Raw genomic sequence first — 22,502 nt, 5'->3', positions numbered from 1 at the left:
TGGAACACAAATTTTAATTAAAATAATATAATATTTTTATGTAATATACCATTATAAGGAGAGGGGTTAAGATGAGGTGACAGAAGGGGACGGGGGATTGTGAGTTCAAAAAATACCTGAAAGTTTTAAAGCGAGAACGGGGGGGGGGGTAATCTTTGGCCCCTATTACTTAAGTGCACCTTTGCCATAGTATTAAATAGTTCTGAGTCAAAATATTGTGTGTACATTTGGTTAAATTTTTAATGGGTTACAAAGTTACTTTTGAGCTGGTGTTCTACAAATTATCTTGCCATTTGTCCATCTTAAGGGATAGGTGTCCATCTTAAGGCTCTTGCAGGTATATTTGATGAGTATTATATTATTTAAAAAGATTGCAGAGGTAGGGAGATAAAAGCATAACAAAAAAAAACACATAATTCCGGTATTTTCAGACATAAAAATAACCGGAAATACGTCCGAAAATACCGGAAATTCGGTAAAATACCGGAACACAATCACCCCTGTCATATATATTGATTTACTGGAAGACATTTTTGATCACACCAATGAGAATTTAATGTGTGCCAGTTTTAAGTTAAAGTTTGGAATTTGTCTCCGTGGATAGCTAATTGAGAAGCTGGAGAATGGTTCCGACCCTCATGCATCTTTAAATTCATTGTTGGGTGTGTGTCCTGAAAATTAATACCTAGTCTGCTTCTTGGTCTTCCATAGACTTCTCATGTAGAAGTTCAAGGTGGGCAACGACCCCCTCACTTAGAAAAGTGGAGGGGCAAAGCCCCTTGACTTTTGTAAGTTATCAAAATTAGCGGTGGCGTGAAAAATGGTAAATTTGATCGAATAACATGTTTAAAGAAAGAAAAATTGACGTAATAAGTGTTTACTTTCCTGTGTTATTATTTGATAAAAATTAAATTTTAGCTTTCAATTGAAAGAAGGCAGTCTGTGTGGCTATCTATCCCGAATTTTCTAGAGAAGGACATCTTTACTAATAATAAAGCTGAAAGTCTCTCTGTCTGGATCTATGTCCGGATCTCTGTCAGGATATCTGTGACGCGCATAGCGCCTAGACCGTTCGGCCGATTTTCATGATATTTGGCACGAAGTAAGTTTGTAGCATGGGAGTGTGCACCTCGAAGCGATTTAGATAATTAGATTTTGTTCTTTTTCTATTCCAATTTTAAGAAAAAAATTTCCGAGGAAATTATTACGACGTGGAAGAGTAAATTACGAAATCAACAAAAAATGGAACCGTAACATGGACGAGTCATTTATCATAGCAAATTGGAGAGAAATTCATCATCCAGTATTTGTTAATATACAGGCGAACCAAACGACCTTTTAGTTAATCAATAATGATGTTAAAATTCAACTGTCCAGTTTTCTGAGAAAGAGTTAGCTGCAGGAGCGGCAATCCCTTAACCTACCGAGGGCTTGATTAAGCTCTGAAGTTAGGGGAAGCTAAGTCTCATTTCAGGCCCCTCCCACCTGTTTTTTCTGTACATATTTTCTAAAAATTCTACACGCATTGAAACAAAACTCACTAATGTTATATGTATTATTTCGAAAAACGACCAAGCAGACTTTCAATTAAATTTTATCCCCCCTCCCAAGACACATTAAACTTTTGTATATAACACATTTTTATACTCCCATTCGCAGAAGATCAGGGAAGTTAGTTGTTTCAGATTTACCCCTTCATAAAATTTATCAAGTGTAATAAAAGTATTTTGTAGCACATTGGGGAAAGTTCCACAGGCGCCCATCATATGCAAAATTTTAAGGGGAGGGGGCACGGATATTTTCCCCATTGAAACTGATTTCAGTAGATTCGGGTTATTAAAGTTTGACAATTTTCATAAATTATTCATTAACGGCTGGGTAAGAAATGTTTTTACATTTTTGCAAAGAAAAAAGTACTAAAAGCAAGGAAGTTCCAATTTCTAGGGGGGAAGGGGGCTAGAGCCCCCACTTACCTCCCTATATGGGCGCCCTTGGCAAGTTCCACAGATGAAAATATCTTTCTATCACATTTTATAAACATATTTTACAAACTTTTTAAAATTCTTCCAAAATTTTTATTTAGCGAGTTTTAATATTTGAATGCTTCTAAAAATGCATTCAAAAGCAGAAACTGAAATTTTTAAGTCATCTCTGGCCCCCCTGTTAATTCTGAGGGGAAGCTCAAGCTTCCAGAGCTTTTTGGGTAATCAAGCCCTGAACCTGCCCCCCTCCCCGCATCCTATGACACCCCCCCCCCCTGCAGAGCCTAACTACCACAGGAGCACACGGGGCACATGCCCCTCCTCTATGATTTCAGAGGGTCCCAAAATTCCCTTATTTATCATGCTAATTAAAAATAACTAATGATTTCACTCAGAATCTAGAGTATAATGATATAATTGATATTTTTGCAAATGCTTAGACAAGGAAAATAATCTTATTTGTTGATAAAAATTCCTCTTAAAAATTTGATCTCTTTGCAAAAACCAAAAACCACTCCAAGTTTAGTCTGTATTTACTATTAAAAGTTGTATCATAGATAATTTTGATATTTACGGTTCACTGCAACGGGCAAAGTTTAACCACATCTTATATAATTATCGTATACACTATATCTCTTCTACTTTTTAAATGTATGAGATACCACCAAATTTAGCATGGTTGTGTTGCTACGCAAGCATCGAAATATTTTATAGCATCATTATATAGAATAAGTGGGAATGGGGGGGGGGGGGAGGGCACAAAATGAATTTCGTGCACTGTGTCTTCAAAAATCCTAATCGAGTCCTAGGGGGCCCTGAAATGGAAATGTGCCCCATGTGCAATATCAGAATGATCGGGCTCTGCCCCCCCCCCCCGTTTTGAGCAACAGCCGCCTATGCGGTCATCTATTATGGATATTCAAGTTCTATTTGTTGAAGAGCTATGTTTTGAACTTTTTAAAGTTTGACGAAATTAGCTTACTTGCTGATCCATTTGCTGAAGCTTTTCTCCAATCGTTGTAGGTTTCCCGTTTCTTCCAAGTAACAGGCTTCCAGATTTACCCAGCATCTGATCCATTCTGGAAAAATTAAACATTCACTTATTTACACTTCACAACTAACAATCATACATTCAACTGTCTTCAAGGCATTAAAATGAAAAACCCAATTATAAAATTAACGAGCTGGTGTGTGCATCACATGACTTCCTTTTACTCCAATTTAATGATAATAGCGCCTTGGAGTAAGCAAGGAAACACTAAATATTCTCACCCCTAGTTTCTTGCGAACTGAAGCAAAAAGACTTTTTACACAGATTTATTTCCCCATTATTGTCAATTTTAATGTGACTCAGTGGTTAACTCTTTAAATATCACCAACACTGGCCAAATTAAAACCAGACATAAAAATTAATAAAAAAAGAAAAAAAAATCGCCAATTTTTTCGCCAAGTTGGCGACAAAACAAGGCAGCCAAAACCTTGGCGATATGTCGTCAAGTGTTTGACAAATTATAACACCACTTGAGTTAGCATTGAAATTAACAATCATTTCCGCCCAAAAAGGTGTAAAAGACACTCTTAGAAACACCCGAATGCAACCAAAAGGAAAGGTGCACAACTAGACCCCAAGAGTCTATGTACCCAATTTCACCTTTCTAAGACATACCGTTTTTGAGTTATGCGAGATACATACGTACATACGGACGTCCCGAGAAAACTCGTTGCAATTAAATCGGGAATCGTCAAAATGGATATTTCGGGTGCCTGTACGTTCCTGGGCATAAATCCACGTGTGGTCGGGTCGAAAAAAAAAAACTCAACATTCATTCGGGGGTGAGCAAAATGGAAATTAAGGCCGATTTTTGAATGAAATTTTTTTCGCGAATACAATACATCCTTTTTTGTAAAAGTAAAAATTAAAGCGTATATCTGCAAAAGTAGGTATCTCTAAAAAAAGCATTTTTAAGGGAGATTTCACATACCAGTAGCTACAAAGCGATATGAATTACAATAACTTTTCTTGGTTTGTTTGAACCATTTTGAAACTCTCCGGCTATCTCGGGTTGTTGCCCTACCTAAGTGTTGTACTGAAAAAACGGCGAAAAATATCTCATTGTGCAAAAATTGGAATTGGAGATGCCTACTCTTACAGCTACACGTTTTAATTACTAATAAAGTAACTACATTTAGTACCTCATGAAGTGAATTTTTGGTAATGAAAAAGTTTGAATATTTATCTCTCCGCGCCCTCCTTTAATGGCTACACTATCTTGATCCTAGAAATCAATTTCTTAATATTTTTTTTAATTTAATGAAAAATATTTATACAGGTATATATATTGAGGGAAAAGAAATAATGAAAAAAAAAAAATACGTCAAGAAGAAAAATTGAACAACATTTTGATTTTCTTTCTTTGGAGTGCGATAGAAGATTTATAGACACAGCATAAATAGTTTCTTTAAAGTCGGATATTATTAAAAGTAACATTTTTTAGCTACTGTATTGGCACGAGCATGTGTTTTTTCATGAATTGTCGAGATAAATTTTGAAGTATAATGATAAAAAAAAAAAACGACACAACCAACAAGATTAATTTTTGTATTTTCAAAACTGAAAACAACGTTATAACACAACAGAAGTTTTGAAAGCATCTTTTGACTTAAAATACACGCAATATCTGATTTTAAGAGAGAAAACAAAGCCTTTATTTTCTGTGTTTTTAAGTAAATGCTAAACGGAAAGTGTAAATATTTTTTTAAAAAATCTTTTCTAAAATTTCCATTAAGTGCTCAAGAAAAACCATAATTTCCTATTGTTTTTAAGTGATATTTTTACTGTAATTTAAAGGCATTGAGATGTAATCTCACTCCAGCAATTTTAAATATTGTAATACATTAAATAAAAAAATATAGAACGTTACCTCCTATGAAGTTCTTTTAGTCTAACATTCATGCTTATTTGTCCTTGAGAATACTGCTCTATAACATCCCCAACATCATAAGGTTTACGAGCTTGCTGTTAAAACAATGAAAACAATTACAAACTTATAAATGTAACATAAGTCTTGAAAACCAAATATAAAGAAATGAACAAGATTTTAACTACTTACAGTATTCCAAATTTATGCATATAAAAAAAAATTTAGATTGCTTACAGTATATATCAAATTGATGTCAAAAGTCAGTTCTATGAAAATGCCATTTGAAAATAACGTACCTGAAATTTTCTTTTGGCAACGAAGTATTTAATTTTTCTTAGAGCTCGTATGGCATTTTTGTGTGCTTCAGAAAGTCTGAAAAAAAAAAAAAAAAAATGGGAGTGTTTCATTCAGTCAAAAGTATTACTTTTAGTCACTGAAATTGACAGAATAAGAGGGGGAAAAAAACATGGACCCAGAAAATACTTTTATTTCCCCAACAGTTATTTTTTAATTAATTTTTTAATGTGTCCGATTTTTCAAACAAGGCGTGGTCTTTATGACGTCACAAATGATGTACTTTGGCGCATCTTTCTATCACGTTTCCACGTTATAATCAAGAAGCGAATTAAATAATTGCGCTCTACGCTTGCTATCAACCCTATTGTTGACAATACACGTGAGTAAAGATGAGGATTAAATATTTTGCTTTGTGAATGACAACAGTGAATGGCTTTTCCTCATTTGTGATGTCATGGGCGGAAACATAAACATTGAAAGCGCGCCGATTAAAGTTTTTTTTTTTAATATTAAACTTAAACAAATTACTTAAAAAATGGTCAGATCGTATATGTTTTTAAGCACGCTCTTTCGTGAAAAAATACTTTTAAAATTTTGGGAACGACCCCATTGTTTTCAGATGTTTCGCTTTGGAAGGAGTTACCAATCAGTGACAATGAAAAGAGCGTTTTTTGTGAATACAGCGAATATTTTGCATTTTACCAATTCTTATCTGGTACCGTCTTTTCAGGTTAGTTTTGTTTGAATTCCGCTAATGTTTCAGTTATGTATTTTCTGCCAAGAATAACGTCATGACAACAGTGAATGGCATTTCATCATTTGTGATGTCGTCGGCAGACGCGTAAATAATAAAAGTGCACCGGTGAAAGTATTTTTTTTTTTTTTTAAATATTAAACTTAAGCAAAATTATTTAAAAAATGGTCAGATCCTATGTTTTTAAGCATGCTCTTTCAGAAAAAAACACTTGAGATTTTGGAAACGACCAATTTAAAAAAAATTATCTTTCAATAACAGATACACTCGGGGAACACTGTTAGATCTTTTAATTTTTTGAATGTACTTTAAAAAATGCTCTTTGGAACTAATATGTTTTAATCGCTGTAATGTAAATGAACTTCGTAATACAGGCGTCCCTCATATAACAGGGTTAACTCGTTCTGTGTAGTATCGAAACCGTGTTATATGAAACTTAAAAAAAAAACTTATCTTATTTTTTACACTAAATGATCATGCGCATAGTAAAAATAATGTCAATATGTATCGTGTTGTATCGAATCCGTGTTTCGTGTTGTATCGCAACCGTGTTATAAGAGACTTAGAAACAATGTGAATCAAGGGATCTGTACCGTGTTATATCGAAACCAAGTTTCATAAAAACGAAGTAAAAACCTATTGGAGTTATAATCAAACATTAACAGAGGGTATTAAACAAAAATGAAATTCCATCTTTTTAATACATAACTTTCGTGTTATATCAAAACTGTGAAGCATTAAATTCAAGTTTCGCACATTGTAATATAAAAACTGTGTTATAATAATCGCAAATTCGGTACAAAAACCCTGTTATAATAATCGCAAATTTGGTACTCGGAATTATCAAAACAGTGTTGTACAAGTACCATGTTACGCAAGGGACGCCTGTACATTCATTTATATAGTTAAAGATAATATGAAAAAATTCTTATCATTTTTGAAAAGCTTGAAAAGAAGTGACAAATGTTTGAAAATAATTTCACATGGTCTTAAAACTGGGCAACTGCACATTTATAGTACTCTAGTACACACAATCCTGTAATGTCAACTTTTATCTAACAAGTATTTTAGTTTCCTTAAAAAAAGATATGCTTTCTGCGTTGAACTGAATGCAAGTTTTAAATCTTTAGCAATGTAACAGGCAAAATCTTAATTTCACAGTAAAACAAACTAAGCTAAACAAGGGAAAGTAAAACAAAAATGTAACATTCCTTCAATTATTTAAACATCTTAAAACCTTCTAAAGAACGATGTAGCTAATCTCGAACAGCATCCGTAGAGTAGAAGTATTCTATATCCGTATATAGAAGTATCCTTAGTATAGAAATATATTGTAAAGATTATCAAACACTGTATTTTTTATAACATGATATTCTTAACAACTTCAGAAATTTTAAAAAATAATGAACTGTCTTAAAAACAAAAATAGACCGTTTGAAACCACTTAGTGCTTTTTTAACATTCTTGTTTTTTTTTTATTTATTTATTTTTTAATAAAGAGCTGTCTGTCTTAAGAATAATGAAGAAACGAGTTAATTGTTTAGTAACTAAAATTATTATTTCACTAAAACTTGGAAAATATAAAAATAAATGGTCTTAACAGCTTTACTTTAAAGTGACTCAAAAATAAAAATATCGACATTAAGAACACTTGACGAGACTATGTTGGTGCAACGTTACGTTTCTCCTATTCTAGACAAAATAATTAGTTCTACGTAATGAAACGGCAAGGATTTGGAGGGGGGGGGGGGAGTTAGCACAACGGATTTCAGATCGAAGGATCCTGCGTTTGATGCCCGAGGCCATAGACAGAAAGGCTCATCGAGTACATGGTCATTAAATATGCGTCCAATTCCTATGATGGGTCGTTAAGCACTTTATCGTAGGTATAGCATAAGAGAAAATTAGCCGACCTTACGTCATCCTCTTATTGGTCAAGTTCATTGTTCTGTATTAGGGACAACGACGACTTACCTACTAATCCTGGTAGCAGAAACAATTCGACGCTTCGACGTACGTCTAACATTTTCGAGAATGTCTACTATTTCTTAGTTGAGGACAACCCTCCCCCCCACCTTTTTTAAATCTTAAATTTCAGTGAACGAAGATTTGTACCGTATCTTCTGCGATAAAACCCATGCGTCAAAGTACTTATAAGTCTTTAGTTTTTAAGCATTTATTGGCGCTGATTTAGATTTCACGATTAATCTAATTTTGGTTCATCTTACAGACTATTTTTGGGTTTCGTAATCTGCTTTGATTTCATGGTATTTAAAGGACAAATGTTGAAATGGAAAAGTGCCTCCACATTTGGAAGAAAAAAAGTTAACGGCAGGGTAAATTTCCATCGGAAATGAAAACTAGTTATTGCATACTTGAAGCTATGATGCAAAAATTGTTCAAACCAAAAACACTCTAGAATTTCTCAAAATAGCAGATGAAAAGGTAATGGTGAGGGGAAGGGGGGTCGTAGCAAATTACTTTTCTTAAATTGGATAATATTTTTAGAACACTTAATCAAAAAACAGACTGATATTAAAAAGACTTATGCTTGTAGGCTTACTGAGTTAAACTTCTTGGATCAGCAGGGTCGTCATCAAACACATTGTCTGAAGGGTACTCATCATTAGGATACATTGCCTGATGCTTTGAATTTGGCGAGCCTAAAGATAAACTGGACATCAGTGAAAGTTTTTACACAATTAAACACTAAATAAAATCATATTTGCTGCATTAAGTAAGAAAAAAACTGTTTGAAATAAAATTACCATCTTTCTTCAGTAAGTCATCATGCAGCGAAATCATCATGTCTGGCACACTTCTAGATTGGTGGAGGCCTGAAACATTAAAAATATTCCATCTCAGAGGGCTTAAATGATTGAGGAAAAACGAGCTGACATTATTACAATTTTAATGTGATTCAACAGTTAACGCTCTAAATATCACGAAATGTGGCAAAATTGAAACCAGATTTTTAAAAAAAATCCTCCAAATTTATGGTCAAGTTGGCGACAAAACTTTGCGACCAAAATACTGGCGATATATCGCTAAGCGATAGCACCACTTGAGTTTACATCGAAATTAATAATTTTCCCCAAAAAGGTGTAAAAGCCCCCTTTAGAAACACTCGAATGCAACCAAAATGAGAGGTACACAACTAGACCCTACCAGGAGTATGTGTACCAAATTTAAACTTTCTAGGACATACCGTTCTTGATTTATGCGACATACATATGCACATACATACGGACATCACGAGAAAACTCGTTGTAATTACTCGTTGGAATCGTCAAAACGGATATTTCGCGTGTCTATACGTTCTTTAGCACTTATCCACGTGTGGTCGAGTCGAAAAAAAAACCTCGACATTCATTCGGGGGTGAGCAAAATGGAAATTAAGGTCGGTTTGAGTGAAAAATTTCTCGAATACAATACTCCCTTTTTTGTAAAAGGAAGTAAAAATTCCGTCTCTGAGGGTTAAAATGATTGAGAGAGAGAGAGAGAAAAAACATATTTAAGTAATGAATTGATTCAAATAAAGGGCACCTACGATCAGGGCCCAATTAAGCTATCGTGAGGCCCTAGGGCAAACATCTTTTCGGTGGCTCCCTGTAGTCAAATCTTACAATCGTAACCGTTGGCTGAAGCAACTTTAGCCATTTAGGGCCCCCCCTAAAAAGCGGGATAATTAGACTATGGCATTCAGTAAGCAGGCTCTGTTTAAGATTTAAAACTAGTTTGAAATAAGCATTAGAAAATTCAGACTATTTTTTAATGAAATTCCATTAAGAGCTTAATAATTCCGTCATAAAATTACCAGGGGTGCCCACTTGCGAGAGGGGGGAGGGGGTCATGGCGCAAGACTGCTGCATTGAAATTTTTAGGGGGTTGTTGTAAGGGGTATTTTTTAGAGGGGAGGGTTCGTTCTTTGTTTGGGAGGGGAGTCTTGCAATAAATAGGGGGGGGGGGGGGGTACGCATTAGCTTTTACGGGCTGGGCACCCCTGAAAATACAGGGTTAGCAAAAAAAGATGGAGCGAGTTTTTGAAATTTAAGCGAATTGGAGGACCACAGTAAACAAATTGTGCGTTCTTCCTTTTTTTTTATGTGAACATTTAATACTACCATGTAGTTGCTCATTTGGTGAAAATTTGACCGTCATGAAATTAGTTTTGACTAAAAATATTTTCTTCTGCCTAAACTTTAAAATTAAATTTGCTCTTCTCGATCTACAGAAGAACAGCTTTTTATTCTAACCCAAAAGGAGTTTTAGGTATTTAATAAGACTTCTTTTAAACGATATTCAAAATCTCCAAAGTTTCGACTTCTGGGATTATGAGATTGAATCATTTTCAAAAGTTCAATGCCAACATTCAGGACAATAGTTCAATACCGTGTGAAGAATTTCTAATTCATCTATTATGAAATTTAAGACCAGAAGGGCGTAAAACTTTAAATAAACAACGGGAATCAGTATAATTACCTGATTTGGGCGCTTCAAGATTTACAGCTATCTCTCCGTACGTTTTACGCTCATTATAATCATTCTTTTCCATCTCCATTTTCGACTTCGGCCGTCGCCTTCTTAAAGCAGCCATGGTTTTGTTGTACTAAAAGGCAGGAAAAGTTATCAGGAACTTAAAAATTTCAATTGCACTTATCCTTCTGTAACTAACGCCTATCGTAAATGAGGAACTATTACTGTGGCAATTTCCAAACATTTGCTTAAGTTAAAACTATATATGCGAGGCTTGTTTTTAAAGTAAGGTCAGTTTAGAAATAAAAAAAGAATGAGTTAGATTGAGCAAATACATTTATTGCAAAAAACTACCACTCTTACGCTATATTTTGACATTGCTCCAGTGGTTTTCCAAGCATTTTTCATAGCGTGGTACAGTTTTTTGTATACCTATTCGTACAAAGTTGCCGCCTGTGTAGTCGACCATAAGGACTCTTACAGGACTTGGGCTGTGACGTTTTTGAACATCCTTTGGTCTGCCCCCACCTCGCTTGCAGCAACTTTCATTTGTTTCGGCATCTTAAGTCTTTCCTACGTGGTCTGTGGCACAACAGCAATAATGAGCTCAGAGAACATGTTACCCCATGGTTGACTACACAGGCGGCAATTTTCTACGAATAGGTATACAAAAACCTGTACCACGCTATGACAAATGCTTGGAAAATCACGGGAGCAGTGTCTAAATGTAGCGTAAGGGTGGTAGATTTTTTTTTTTTTGCAATAAATGTCTTTGCTCTATCTGTTCTTTTTCTTTTATTTTAAAACGGACCTTACTTTATAAACGTCCCTCGTATTATGAATTCTGGATTTCCAAATTAAAGATAAATGATGTCAACACAAGAATAATAGATGAGGACTGAGGAGTAATTAAATGTTCTCAAACTTGGCAAAAATATTGTGTCTTAACTAAAAAATAACTTGAAAGAATATGCTCCCCAAGTTAAATCATTTCTGTAATCATCCATACATTGAGAAGCCACGCATTTATCTTAAGGAGATTTTGAATTCCAACGTGAAATATATATTGCATAAATATTAAAAAAACATTTATGAATAACTAGGGGGATCCGCCCCTGCTCGTTTCGCTCGCCCCCCAGCCAACGTTTCCTATCTAAATCGGCTCTCCTACCAGCCCGCCTTCGGCGGTGTAATTCGAGGTCGTCGTCGCCGCTTGGTGATATATGCCGCTTGTACTCCTGTACATAAGGGTATAGAGAATATATTTCAATAGCATAGTTGTGCAATACACTTTGCCTCTTTAAATATGTATGCAAAGTGCGAAATTCTTGGCCTTTTCCAAAAGAACATTTGAATGAAAATACAACTTTTGTATGTCTTGTTTTCCCTCCAGATCTATTTTATTGCAAATTTTTCAAGAAAAATAAACTTTCGTATCTCAAGGGAAAAATTACTCCTAAACAACATTGTTGTTTTATTTTAGAAAAAACATTTGAGCCCGTTATTCTACGTGATACATTTCAAAAATGATGCATAAAATGATGGTAAAAATAAAATTGCATCACCCGCGCCGCAAAGGAGAGGAATATCATCCCCACTGCATTTAACACAGTCGAGCATCCCGTATCCCAAATGATTTGGGGATGTATTTCTGATCAAGGAGTTGGTGGACTTCACTTTGTGCAAGGAACAGTAAACCCTCAGGTGCATATTGGAATTTTGGAGGAGAAATTGCTTCCTACTATCCGAGATCACTTTACTTCAGTTCCAAAAACTTCATTTTCCAGGATGATTCTGCTCCGTGCCATAGGGCAAAACTGGTAAGTAACAACTCAAAAACCTTTATCCTGCCATTAGACTTAAAATTACATGGGGTTAAGTTATTTTTTCTTTCTCTAAACTCACACGCAGGTTCAGAAATGGAAAAAATGAGCATGGGGTCAGCAGTTTGCCTTGGCCCGGAAACAGCCCCGATCTACGTAAACAATGATCGGATTCCTGCTGTCAAATGTTTATTTCGTAAGTTTTGCGGAATTTCACATACATTTATCCTTAACCGGTGGACCAAAACTTCTCACATAATCCCATTGTTGTGAAAATGCGAGAGTGATGCAATTTGTTTTACCAGCACTGTAGTTACTTGTTAATTAGATCGAAAATATTTCTTTGCAAGCCTTCACTGGGACATTCTATGGACGTTACAGACAGCGATGCGACTGTACTAGCTACATTTTTTAGTAGTTTGTAGTGTAGCGCATTACTTAAAAAGTAGAGTAGCGAGATTTAAAAAAAAATAGTTTGTAGAGACTTCTGAAAATTATACTCAAATTATGTTTAAAAAATAAATCTGGCGTAAAAAAGGAATGGTGTTCAGATCTGGACCCCTAGCTTGAAGCTCAAAAATCAATTTTTTCTAAAATTAAAATCTTATAAAATTTCTATGTAGAAAACTAAAGTTTTTCTCTTCCGTTTAAAATTTGTTTTCCTCATCTAATCAATTCTATGTGTATGTATGTCGATGTAAAATTGAAATCAAATTATGGCTGCTGCTTCTTACATTTTTCAAAAAGCCGAATTGTAAAAACTTGAATCTCTCAACTTTTTAATCCTTTCTTGCACCGAATATTAAAAAAAATGGTTTAAAAAAGATGAAAATGATAATTTTAAGCAATATTCCATGTTCAAATGAGCTAATTTATTAATCTGATCAATTTTTTGATTTTTTCCAACAATCCTCAAACGGATTGTGTACACTGAGAAAAATTAAAATTTCAAAAAGGAGTACATTCATGCTTTCAAATTTTCTTGAAACCTTTTGTTTCAAATATGAGTGCCCATGTTTTCAAATAGTGTGCTGAATTAATTCAACCACAAAAATGAGTACATAATACTCAGTTTTGAAATTATTACATGTTCAAAAATGAGTATTTGAATGTTTCAAATTTGAATACCACGTTGTCGGATCCATTTTGACTCACGATATGTTCAAATTTGAGTACTTTTTCGTCATTTTTGAAATTGTTTTTAGAGTGTGTGCTTTTTCTTTCTTTATTTTTTTATAAGTAGCGAAATAGCGACTACATTCCAAAATTAGTTTGTAGTAGATGAATTTAAAAAAAAGTAGGTGTCGTTAGCTACATTTGTAATAAAGTAGGTGTCGTTAGCTACATTTGTAATAAAGTAGGTGTCGTTAACTACATTTGTAATAAAGTAGGTGTCGTTAACTACATTTGTAATAAAGTAGGTGTAGTTAACTACATTTGTAATAAAGTAGGTGTGTTAACTACATTTGTAATAAAGTAGGTGTGTTAACTACATTTGTAATAAAATAGGTGTAGTTAACTACATTTGTAATAAAGAAGTTTTAGTTCGCTACAAAAAATGTAGTTTTTCCAACCACTAGGTTCGGGTTACAGCGTAGTTACATAAAGGTTGACGCATAAACAGGATCTTTGAACTTTGGCTTAAGTCAAAGCCTTTTCAGTTGCCAAGCAGTGAAGGACATACTGTTTGACCACGGATTGTATATAATTTGGCAATCTGCCAAGTAAAGACGATTCCATCTGAATGAATCTAACAGGGGAGAAGGGAAAATAACGATGGGATTTTGATGCACGCGTTTTATAATGTCACTAGTGCCTTATTCATTTATTGCATTCTGTAAAATAAAATAAGGGAAGACAAAAATAGTTACCATGGAAACAAAAAGAAAAGAAAATATTTTCATTTCGTTCAGGAACGTAAAAGCAAAATGGTAAGCTCAAAACTTTGTTGTGAATAAATAATTTTTTTTTTGCCGTGAGAATATCAATCTAATATACTTTAGATTTAAAAAATGTAGCTGTGAGCAAATTTTCATTTTTACAAAACTAAGGCTAAATAATAGAGAGGCAAAAGAGCACATCTGAAACATATCAACTAACATCCCTATAAACTAATAGATACGTCCATTTCCGTCTATAAACCTGATATTATCCTTTTCCGTGTAATCGATGGTCAGACAGTATCGTGATTTTTTTTTTTTTTTTCAAAATCGTTTCTGAGAATTCAGGAAGGGATAATTGAACAGATAAAAATCGATCGCACATTGAAGATCTGCAGCTGAGACGATTTGACACTCATATCTGGCTTTTTTGCATCGAATAGTCGCTGCCGACGAAACTTGGATTTTCAACAACAAGTAAGACAGCGCTGACATACAGAGAACCAACGACAGGAAGTCGTTTTTCATATCTGACTCTCCTTTCCGCCGTCTAATCTAGGCGATTCTGCAGTTTAGCAAAGATATACAGCATCTTTGATTGCTGTATATTGATTCTGCAGTTTAGCAAAGATATTAGCAGCGCTGACATACAGAGAACCAACGACAGGAAGTCGTTTTTCATATCCGACTCTCCTTTCCGCCGTCTAATCTAGGCGATTCTGCAGTTTAGCAAAGATATACAGCATCTTTGATTGCTGTATATTGATTCTGCAGTTTAGCAAAGATATTAGCAGCGCTGACATACAGAGAACCAACGACAGGAAGTCGTTTTGCATATCTGACTCTCCTTTCCGCCGTCTAATCTAGGCGATTCTGCAGTTTAGCAAAGATATACAGCATCTTTGATTGCTGTATATTGATTCTGCAGTTTAGCAAAGATATTAGCAGCGCTGACATACAGAGAACCAACGACAGGAAGTCGTTTTTCATATCTGACTCTCCTTTCCGCCGTCTAATCTAGGCGATTCTGCAGTTTAGCAAAGATGGTGCATGAAGATGGAAATTGAAATGCTTCCACACACACCGTTGCATGCACTCCGAAAAATTTATGGGGAAGAATTTCACACAACCTATTAAGGATTTGGTACAGGCCCGTGTCCAGATTTTCATAAAGGGAGGGGTTTTAATCTTACCTGAGGGAGGGGGGAATCAATCCCTCACAACCTTTAGTTGAACTACAAATTATCGATCCTAGTATGGCGTTTATGCACCTGCAAGTACTGCTGTACACCCCCCCTTCCCCTAGAAGAATAATTCTGGCTACTCAAGTGACCAAAGTATTCCTTCATTTTACAGGTTCTCTTTTATAAAACCTTGTTTGTTTCTTTTTAATGAAATCTGTTACCTATGCGGTTTATTGCAACAAGTATTTAAAACTCTCCACGAATTCTTTTTGTGTAAGAGAATGCATATCAGATTTTATGTTCTGAAATAAGGCTTAGAACGAGTGTATTGTAGATGCAAATTACATTACTAAACACTATCACTAATACATCTTCATAGCTGCAACATATGCCAGTCATCATTACCTCCTTACAATAAGCAATATTAGTGCTTTGTATTAGTAGATAATTCAACGGTTCTACCACCACAGTTTTTCCAAATTATTATTTTAGTCGGCAAAGCTTCAACAGTTGTAAATTACATAACATTTGAATGTTATGCAATTTTTTTAAGTTATAAAAGATTCAAATTAAAGTTAATTTAAGTCGATCGTTTTCTTCATTTGACGTACTTTTTTTTTCAATGGGAGGGGTTTAACCCCTAAAACCCTCCCCTTGGACACGGCTCTGGGTTTGGAGTTGTCACAAGGTTAAAAATGGTGTATAACTCTGACGACCCCTCTGTATCTCAGTGAAATTCCGTTTTAACCAATACCAGTACAACAAATTATCCGTTTTAATGTTAAAAAAAAAAAAAAATACGAAGTTTACGAGAAACAACAAAAACCACGCCTACTTTTGTGTAAAAACATTAGCTTTTAAAAGCCAAGGGGGTCCAAGGGCTGCTACCCTTCTCCCCAACATCACCGAAAATCGTCCAAGATTACATTTTTAAAGCTACAATTTCGATAATTTTCAGAGAGAACCTCTGTATCTCAGTTTCTGTACGAATATGACTTCTAATATGACGTCTAAAATCATACATCGCTAATTCTCTTTCTCCGCATATATATTAGTGATGTGCCGGATCGTTAAAAAAGTAGATCCGCGGATCCGGATACGGATCCGGATCATTAGTGTCAAGATCCGCGGATACGGATAGGGATCTCAAAATGTTTTTTCCCCCAGTTCAACTATCCAAGGGATTTATTTATTACGGAAGGTATTCCCGTCACTATAATAACACTGTTTCTTCAAAAAATGTCATCTACGGCGAAAATATAATAAAGACTATGATTTACTCTTTGAAGAAATCGCCGTTAAAATTGATGGAGTTGGAAGGAACGGATCAGAGGAGCATTAATGCTTAGATGGAATGTGAAAAATTATTTCTAGCTTGCTCGGTAGATGTAGGATACAGGAACAAGAATGTAAAACTGCTACTGGATAGGCTAGAAATAATTTTTTGCATTTTAGTTCAGCATAAATGCAGCGCTGACCCATTCCACCCAAATGACTCCGACCGACGGAATAACAGAACCTTTACAAACAGTGAATAGAGACTTTTGTGTCACTTTTTTTTGAAGGATGCCGGGAAAAAACAAAACGAAGAAAAACAGAAACCCCATATCAATAACAAAAACTAATATTAAACTAAAAATTAAAAAAAAAAACCATGTCTCAGAAGGCCGTTGGCTTCTGAAATGATACCTTATAATTTAAATAATGAATAAAACCTAATTTAAACGGAATTTAAGAGTCTTTTATTCAAGTATTGAAAAATTTTTAGAATAGAAAAGATCCGTTTAAGATCCGTCAAAAAAGTAACGGATACGGATCTTTATTTTCCCTCGGATATCCGCGGATACGGATATCCGGAACATCACTAATATATATACTGTTTGACCACGGATTGTATGTAATTCGGCTATCTGCCAAGTAAAGACGATTCCATCTGAGTAAATCTAGCAGGGGAAAAGGGAAAATAACGATGGGATTTTGATGCGCGAGCTTTATAATGTTTCTAGTGCCTTATTCATTTATTGCATTCTCAAAAATAAAATAAGGGGAAACAAAAACAGTTACCATGGAGACAACAAAAAGAAAATACAATATTTTCATTTCGTTTAGGAACGTAAAAGCAAAATGGTAAGCTCAAAACTTTGTTGTGAATAAATAAATCAATTAATTAATTTTTGCCGTGAGAATATAAATCGAATATACTTCAGATTTAAAAAATGTTGCTGTGACAGAGAGGCAAAGGTGCACATCTAAAAGAAACCAACTAACATCCCTACAAACTAATAGATACGTCCATTTCCGTCTATAAACCGGATATTAGCCGGTATAACTTTGATATACACCCCCAAAAATTACGCGCCAAATCTGGCATTTCCTACAGACTTTTTAGGGTTGCTGTTTCTTATTTTGGTGTTGCCAATTTAGGTTTTTTCAGCTTTTAGGTTTTTGCTGTTGCCAAATTTAGTATTTTCTTGTATTTTGTACCTTTTTGAGTTTTTTTTTTAAAGTTTTGTGGCAACAATTTTTGTGGCAACAACGTTTTGTGTCAACAAAAACAAAAAACGTCGCCAAATTTCCGATTTGGGGGGGTATATCAAAGTAGTTCCAAATCAATTAATTAATTTTTGCCGTGAGAATATAAATCGAATATACTTCAGATTTAAAAAATGTTGCTGTGAGCAAATTTTCATTTTTAGAAAACTAAGGCTAAATAATAGAGAGGCAAAAGTGCACATCTAAAAGAAACCAACTAACATCCCTACAAAGTAATAGATACGTCCATTTCCGTCTATAAACCGGATATAAGCCTTTCCATGTAATCGATGGTCAGGCAGTACGACGTCATTTTCCTGATTTGTGATTCTTGTAATGAAATCATCCTAAATCAGAAGCTAGATCTATCCCTACAAACTAATAGATACGTCCATTTCCGTCTATAAACCGGATATTAGCCTTTCCATGTAATCGATGGTCAAACAGTACGACGTCATTTTCCTGATTTGTGATTCTTGTAATGAAATCATCCTAAATCAGAAGCTAGATCTATCCCTACAAACTAATAGATACGTCCATTTCCGTCTATAAACCGGATATTAGCCTTTCCATGTAATCGATGGTCAAACAGTACGACGTCATTTTCCTGATTTGTGATTCTTGTAATGAAATCATCCTAAATCAGAAGCTAGATCTATCCCTACAAACTAATAGATACGTCCATTTCCGTCTATAAACCGGATATTAGCCTTTCCATGTAATCGATGGTCAGACAGTACGACGTCATTTTCCTGATTTGTGATTCTTGTAATGAAATCATCCTAAATCAGAAGCTAGATCTATCCCTACAAACTAATAGATACGTCCATTTCCGTCTATAAACCGGATATTAGCCTTTCCATGTAATCGATGGTCAGACAGTACGACGTCATTTTCCTGATTTGTGATTCTTGTAATGAAATCATCCTAAATCAGAAGCTAGATCTATCCCTACAAACTAATAGATACGTCCATTTCCGTCTATAAACCGGATATTAGCCTTTCCATGTAATCGATGGTCAGACAGTACGACGTCATTTTCCTGATTTGTGATTCTTGTAATGAAATCATCCTAAATCAGAAGCTAGATCTGATCTGTCTCCCTCGCTACAGTGAAATCCCGTTACACGAACTTCAAAGGACTGCAAATTTGGTTCATTGTAACGGGAATTTTGTTATAACGAAATTCCCGCTTTTTCTTTAAAGCCTACTGTTTAATTTTTCATAATTTCAAGTTTTTCAAAGATTAGACAGCATTAAAATTTTAGGTCGTCTTACACGGCAAAAAGTAACTTAATCGCTATACTTCTGGCGAAATCTTGCAACACAATGTACACAAAGGAATACTATTATGAATAAATTACCTTCTCACAAAAGCTGAGGAGCAAAGCAAACTATAAAAGAAAAAAAAAAACTTTTTTAAATTTAATTTTGGCTCCATTTTTATGCACAAAATGGAAATGAAACTAAAAAAACTTCGACTTAAAAGGAATACATTCAAGATATAGAGACAACTTTGATTTGAAAGCTCAAAATTATTTTGGGACCGAATGAAAACTTCCAGACAGAGGAATCTTCGACTTATAAGGCTTCGAGTTCTCGAGAGTCGACTGTAATAATAAGTTTAAGAATTCGCCACAGTAGACCATGCTGGAGACAACTCCTAGCTCTCTCTCTATAACTCTCATGTTTTTGAAGAAGAAGTTTGCTTGCGGTATGTTTCAGTTTAATTTTTTCATGTTAATTTGGCGACTTTTGGCTAATGCTAGCCAAATTTGGCACCAAAAAATGAGCCGCTGAAAATGAAGCCAGTTTTGCCAAAGATGTTTCGATACTTCACCAAACCAATAGAAGTCCACTTTAACTGCTGATAAAACAATAGAAACATCTTACAAGTAAAGATTCAAAACGCGAGATGATTTATAGAAATTTAATAGAATAAGCGTCAAATTCAGCACAAAGATAACACCTATTTACAAAATTTGTAACTGTACAGGAAATGGCTCTTCAGGAAAAAATCGGCTTTTAGGAGTTCAGGGTTGCAAGCAGCTAGGAATGCTGAAAATTATGGTCAATTAGGAATTCTCAAAGAGATTAGGTAGTTCAAGTACGATTTACGGGTTTTAAAGATCCATGGAAACACGTAAAAAGATCATAGGTTTTTCTCTTGAAAAAGAATTACGTGGCCGCCGCCAAGGAAACCAATCGTCAGCAGCCAACAAAAGCAAATCCACCGCCAAAGACAAAAGAAAATAAAAGCGACCAAGAAGAGTTTACACGACAGAACAAGTTGGGGTTTTCTGGGTTTTTCACCCCTCTGTATCTCAGCCCCATGAAGACCCTCGGAGTTAATTTTTGGTACATTCAAACTCTAGTGGTCCCTGACGACGTAAAGCAAAATACAATCCCCTGGACCATCAGGGGGAGGAGGAATTTAAGTTACAAAATAGCCGTTTAAAAAAAGTTTTCGCTTTCTTTGACAGGGCTACAGCCTAGACGAAAAAAGGAATCAAGCTGAAATTTCGCACATATTCCTTGGTCTCTACTGTTGTGCCTTTTGTGAAATTTGACCCCCCCCTCCCCCCCTCGTTTTTACCCCACAAATCGTACCTTCCCGAGGTTCTGCAGCAGCTCCCCCCCGGGGGGCTATGGTAATGATATTTTGTATACATATTCTTGGGGGCCATTGAGGACATATACAAAAATTCAAACCCCAGGGACATCATGGGTCGGACTAATTAAAGTTTGAAAATCACTAATTTCCCCTAAATTCATATGTACTTACTCTCAGCTTATAGGGTTTGTTAATCTGACTGCAATTGCAAGGCTAGAACAGATCTGACAATTATTCAAAAGTTTTCTTTGGAAGTGAAATTTAATCAAGACTAATAAAACAGATCCAACAGTTGCAACTAGACGTTAAATCGCGGATATCACAAATTTGCCACAGCGACTGCGCATGCGCGCGGACTAAGCTCATTGGGCTTTCTGTTTTAAGATTTCACGTTGTTTGCTTATATTTAAGCAGAGAAACAAAAAAAAATTTTTTTTTGAAAAAAATAGAATCTACTTCAAAATTGCTCTAAAAAGTGAAAAATAATTTTATTCTTTAAACACCATCGATAATGCCTTTAAACATAATTTTTGAAGTTGGCGCAAAAACAAAACGTAAAATCCAGTGTAACCATGCTTCGTTCATAATTTTTTTCAGAAAAGCATCCAAAGTTACGAACGAAGCATTTATATCGTTATTCAAATACGTTGTCAGCAAAGCATAATGTATGTGATAGTGAAGAAACTGGGCCTGGTTAAATTTATAGTTGTAGTTGAGTTATGTCTGTGAATGATTTTATCTATCGTTTTTGCGCCAACTTCAAAAATTATGTTTAAAAGCATTATCGATGATGTTTAAAGAATAAAATTATTTTTCACTTTTTAGAGCAATTTTGAAGTCTGTTCTATTTTTTTTTTCAAAATTTTTTTATTTCATTCTTTTTAGTGTAAATGTAGGTATTTCAGAAATAGTAAGAAGTTACCATCACGAAACTTCACCTTATTTTTTTTATAAAAATGCTCCATACTAAAAAAAAAAAACTATAAACAAGCGTTAAACTTTAAGCGATTGGCACTAAAAACTTATCTTTCTTCTTCTCTGGAATTCATGTGTGGTTAATTTAATTATAACTATTTAAGTATTACGTTTTTCCTAAATTTTCATTTCACAGCATCTAAGTTGCTTATTATGCAATTCTGTATCTTCTTACTTAGCCCCGATCATCTGTTATTGGCATATACGATAACGATAAAAATACTACTCTAGTTGAGGCAAACCTAATGGCAGCATTGTGAAGTCTAAGCAGATCCTAATTACTGCATCACTTCGCTTCCAGGTTAGGTTTACCCCACTATGGAGCAATAACACTGAAGAAGGGAAGATTTCGATAATTCACATATTGTTACTATAAATCAGCAGAGTTACCAAAATAAAATTATTTACGCCAAAAAATGAGACGACAGCACCAGATTCCCGATTATCGAAATATCCCCCTGAGAAAACTTGATGCTTGCTTCAGAGAAGCCTTCATTCAAAATTATCTTTACAATTACTATTAATGTTACTGTCGCATGGCACCAAACTTCGTAACAATGGGTTTTAAATTTAATCATTTAATAGGGAAATTGCATAACATTTATTGTTTTTTGCCCATAACTTTTTTTAAAGAACAAATATGCAAATAAGGTCAAACAAAGTAATGGGACCTAAGTTGAGCCATCCCCTATCCATTAAAAAAATAATCATCAAAATCGGTTCACTAGGTGAGACGCTGTGAGTGGACAAAAAAAAAAAAAAAAAACCATACATACGGTATGAACTGATAACCGCCTCCTTTTTGAAGTCTGTTAATTAATGAATGAGATTAGAATATAGTCCCCTCCCCCCTTTTGGCGGATACGAAATTTCTTTTCTTCCTGTTTTTCAGTTTTGATATATTTAAGGGGGGGGGGGGGATTTTAAATGTTGGTGAAACTGGGGTTAAACCATGAAAATATTTTGCGTGACATATTATATGTAACTGTACGCATATGTATATGATACATCTAACTTTATAATTGAAATCGAAAAATAGCACTTATTTATTGGTTTGCTTATTT

The 22,502-nt window shown here is 34.7% G+C and overlaps 1 protein-coding gene across 1 annotated transcript in view; it reads right to left on the bottom strand.

Moving 5' to 3' along the window:
- Positions 1 to 22,502, bottom strand: part of LOC129227401 (potassium voltage-gated channel subfamily KQT member 1-like) — a 144,403-nt gene that overhangs the window by 4,102 nt on the left and 117,799 nt on the right. Inside the window, exons 11-16 of the mRNA XM_054861955.1 lie at positions 10,437 to 10,563; positions 8,723 to 8,791; positions 8,518 to 8,617; positions 5,200 to 5,275; positions 4,904 to 4,998; positions 2,965 to 3,061 (exon numbers count right to left, since the gene is read on the bottom strand). Of these exons, the coding sequence (XP_054717930.1) occupies positions 2,965 to 3,061; positions 4,904 to 4,998; positions 5,200 to 5,275; positions 8,518 to 8,617; positions 8,723 to 8,791; positions 10,437 to 10,563 (564 nt within the window). The remainder of the gene's footprint in view (positions 1 to 2,964; positions 3,062 to 4,903; positions 4,999 to 5,199; positions 5,276 to 8,517; positions 8,618 to 8,722; positions 8,792 to 10,436; positions 10,564 to 22,502) is intronic.

This window comes from Uloborus diversus, chromosome 1 (assembly GCF_026930045.1).
Source record: "Uloborus diversus isolate 005 chromosome 1, Udiv.v.3.1, whole genome shotgun sequence".
NCBI lineage: Eukaryota > Metazoa > Arthropoda > Arachnida > Araneae > Uloboridae > Uloborus > Uloborus diversus.
Note: the sequence above shows the minus strand (reverse complement) of the source record. Positions and strands in the feature narration are given on the sequence as shown.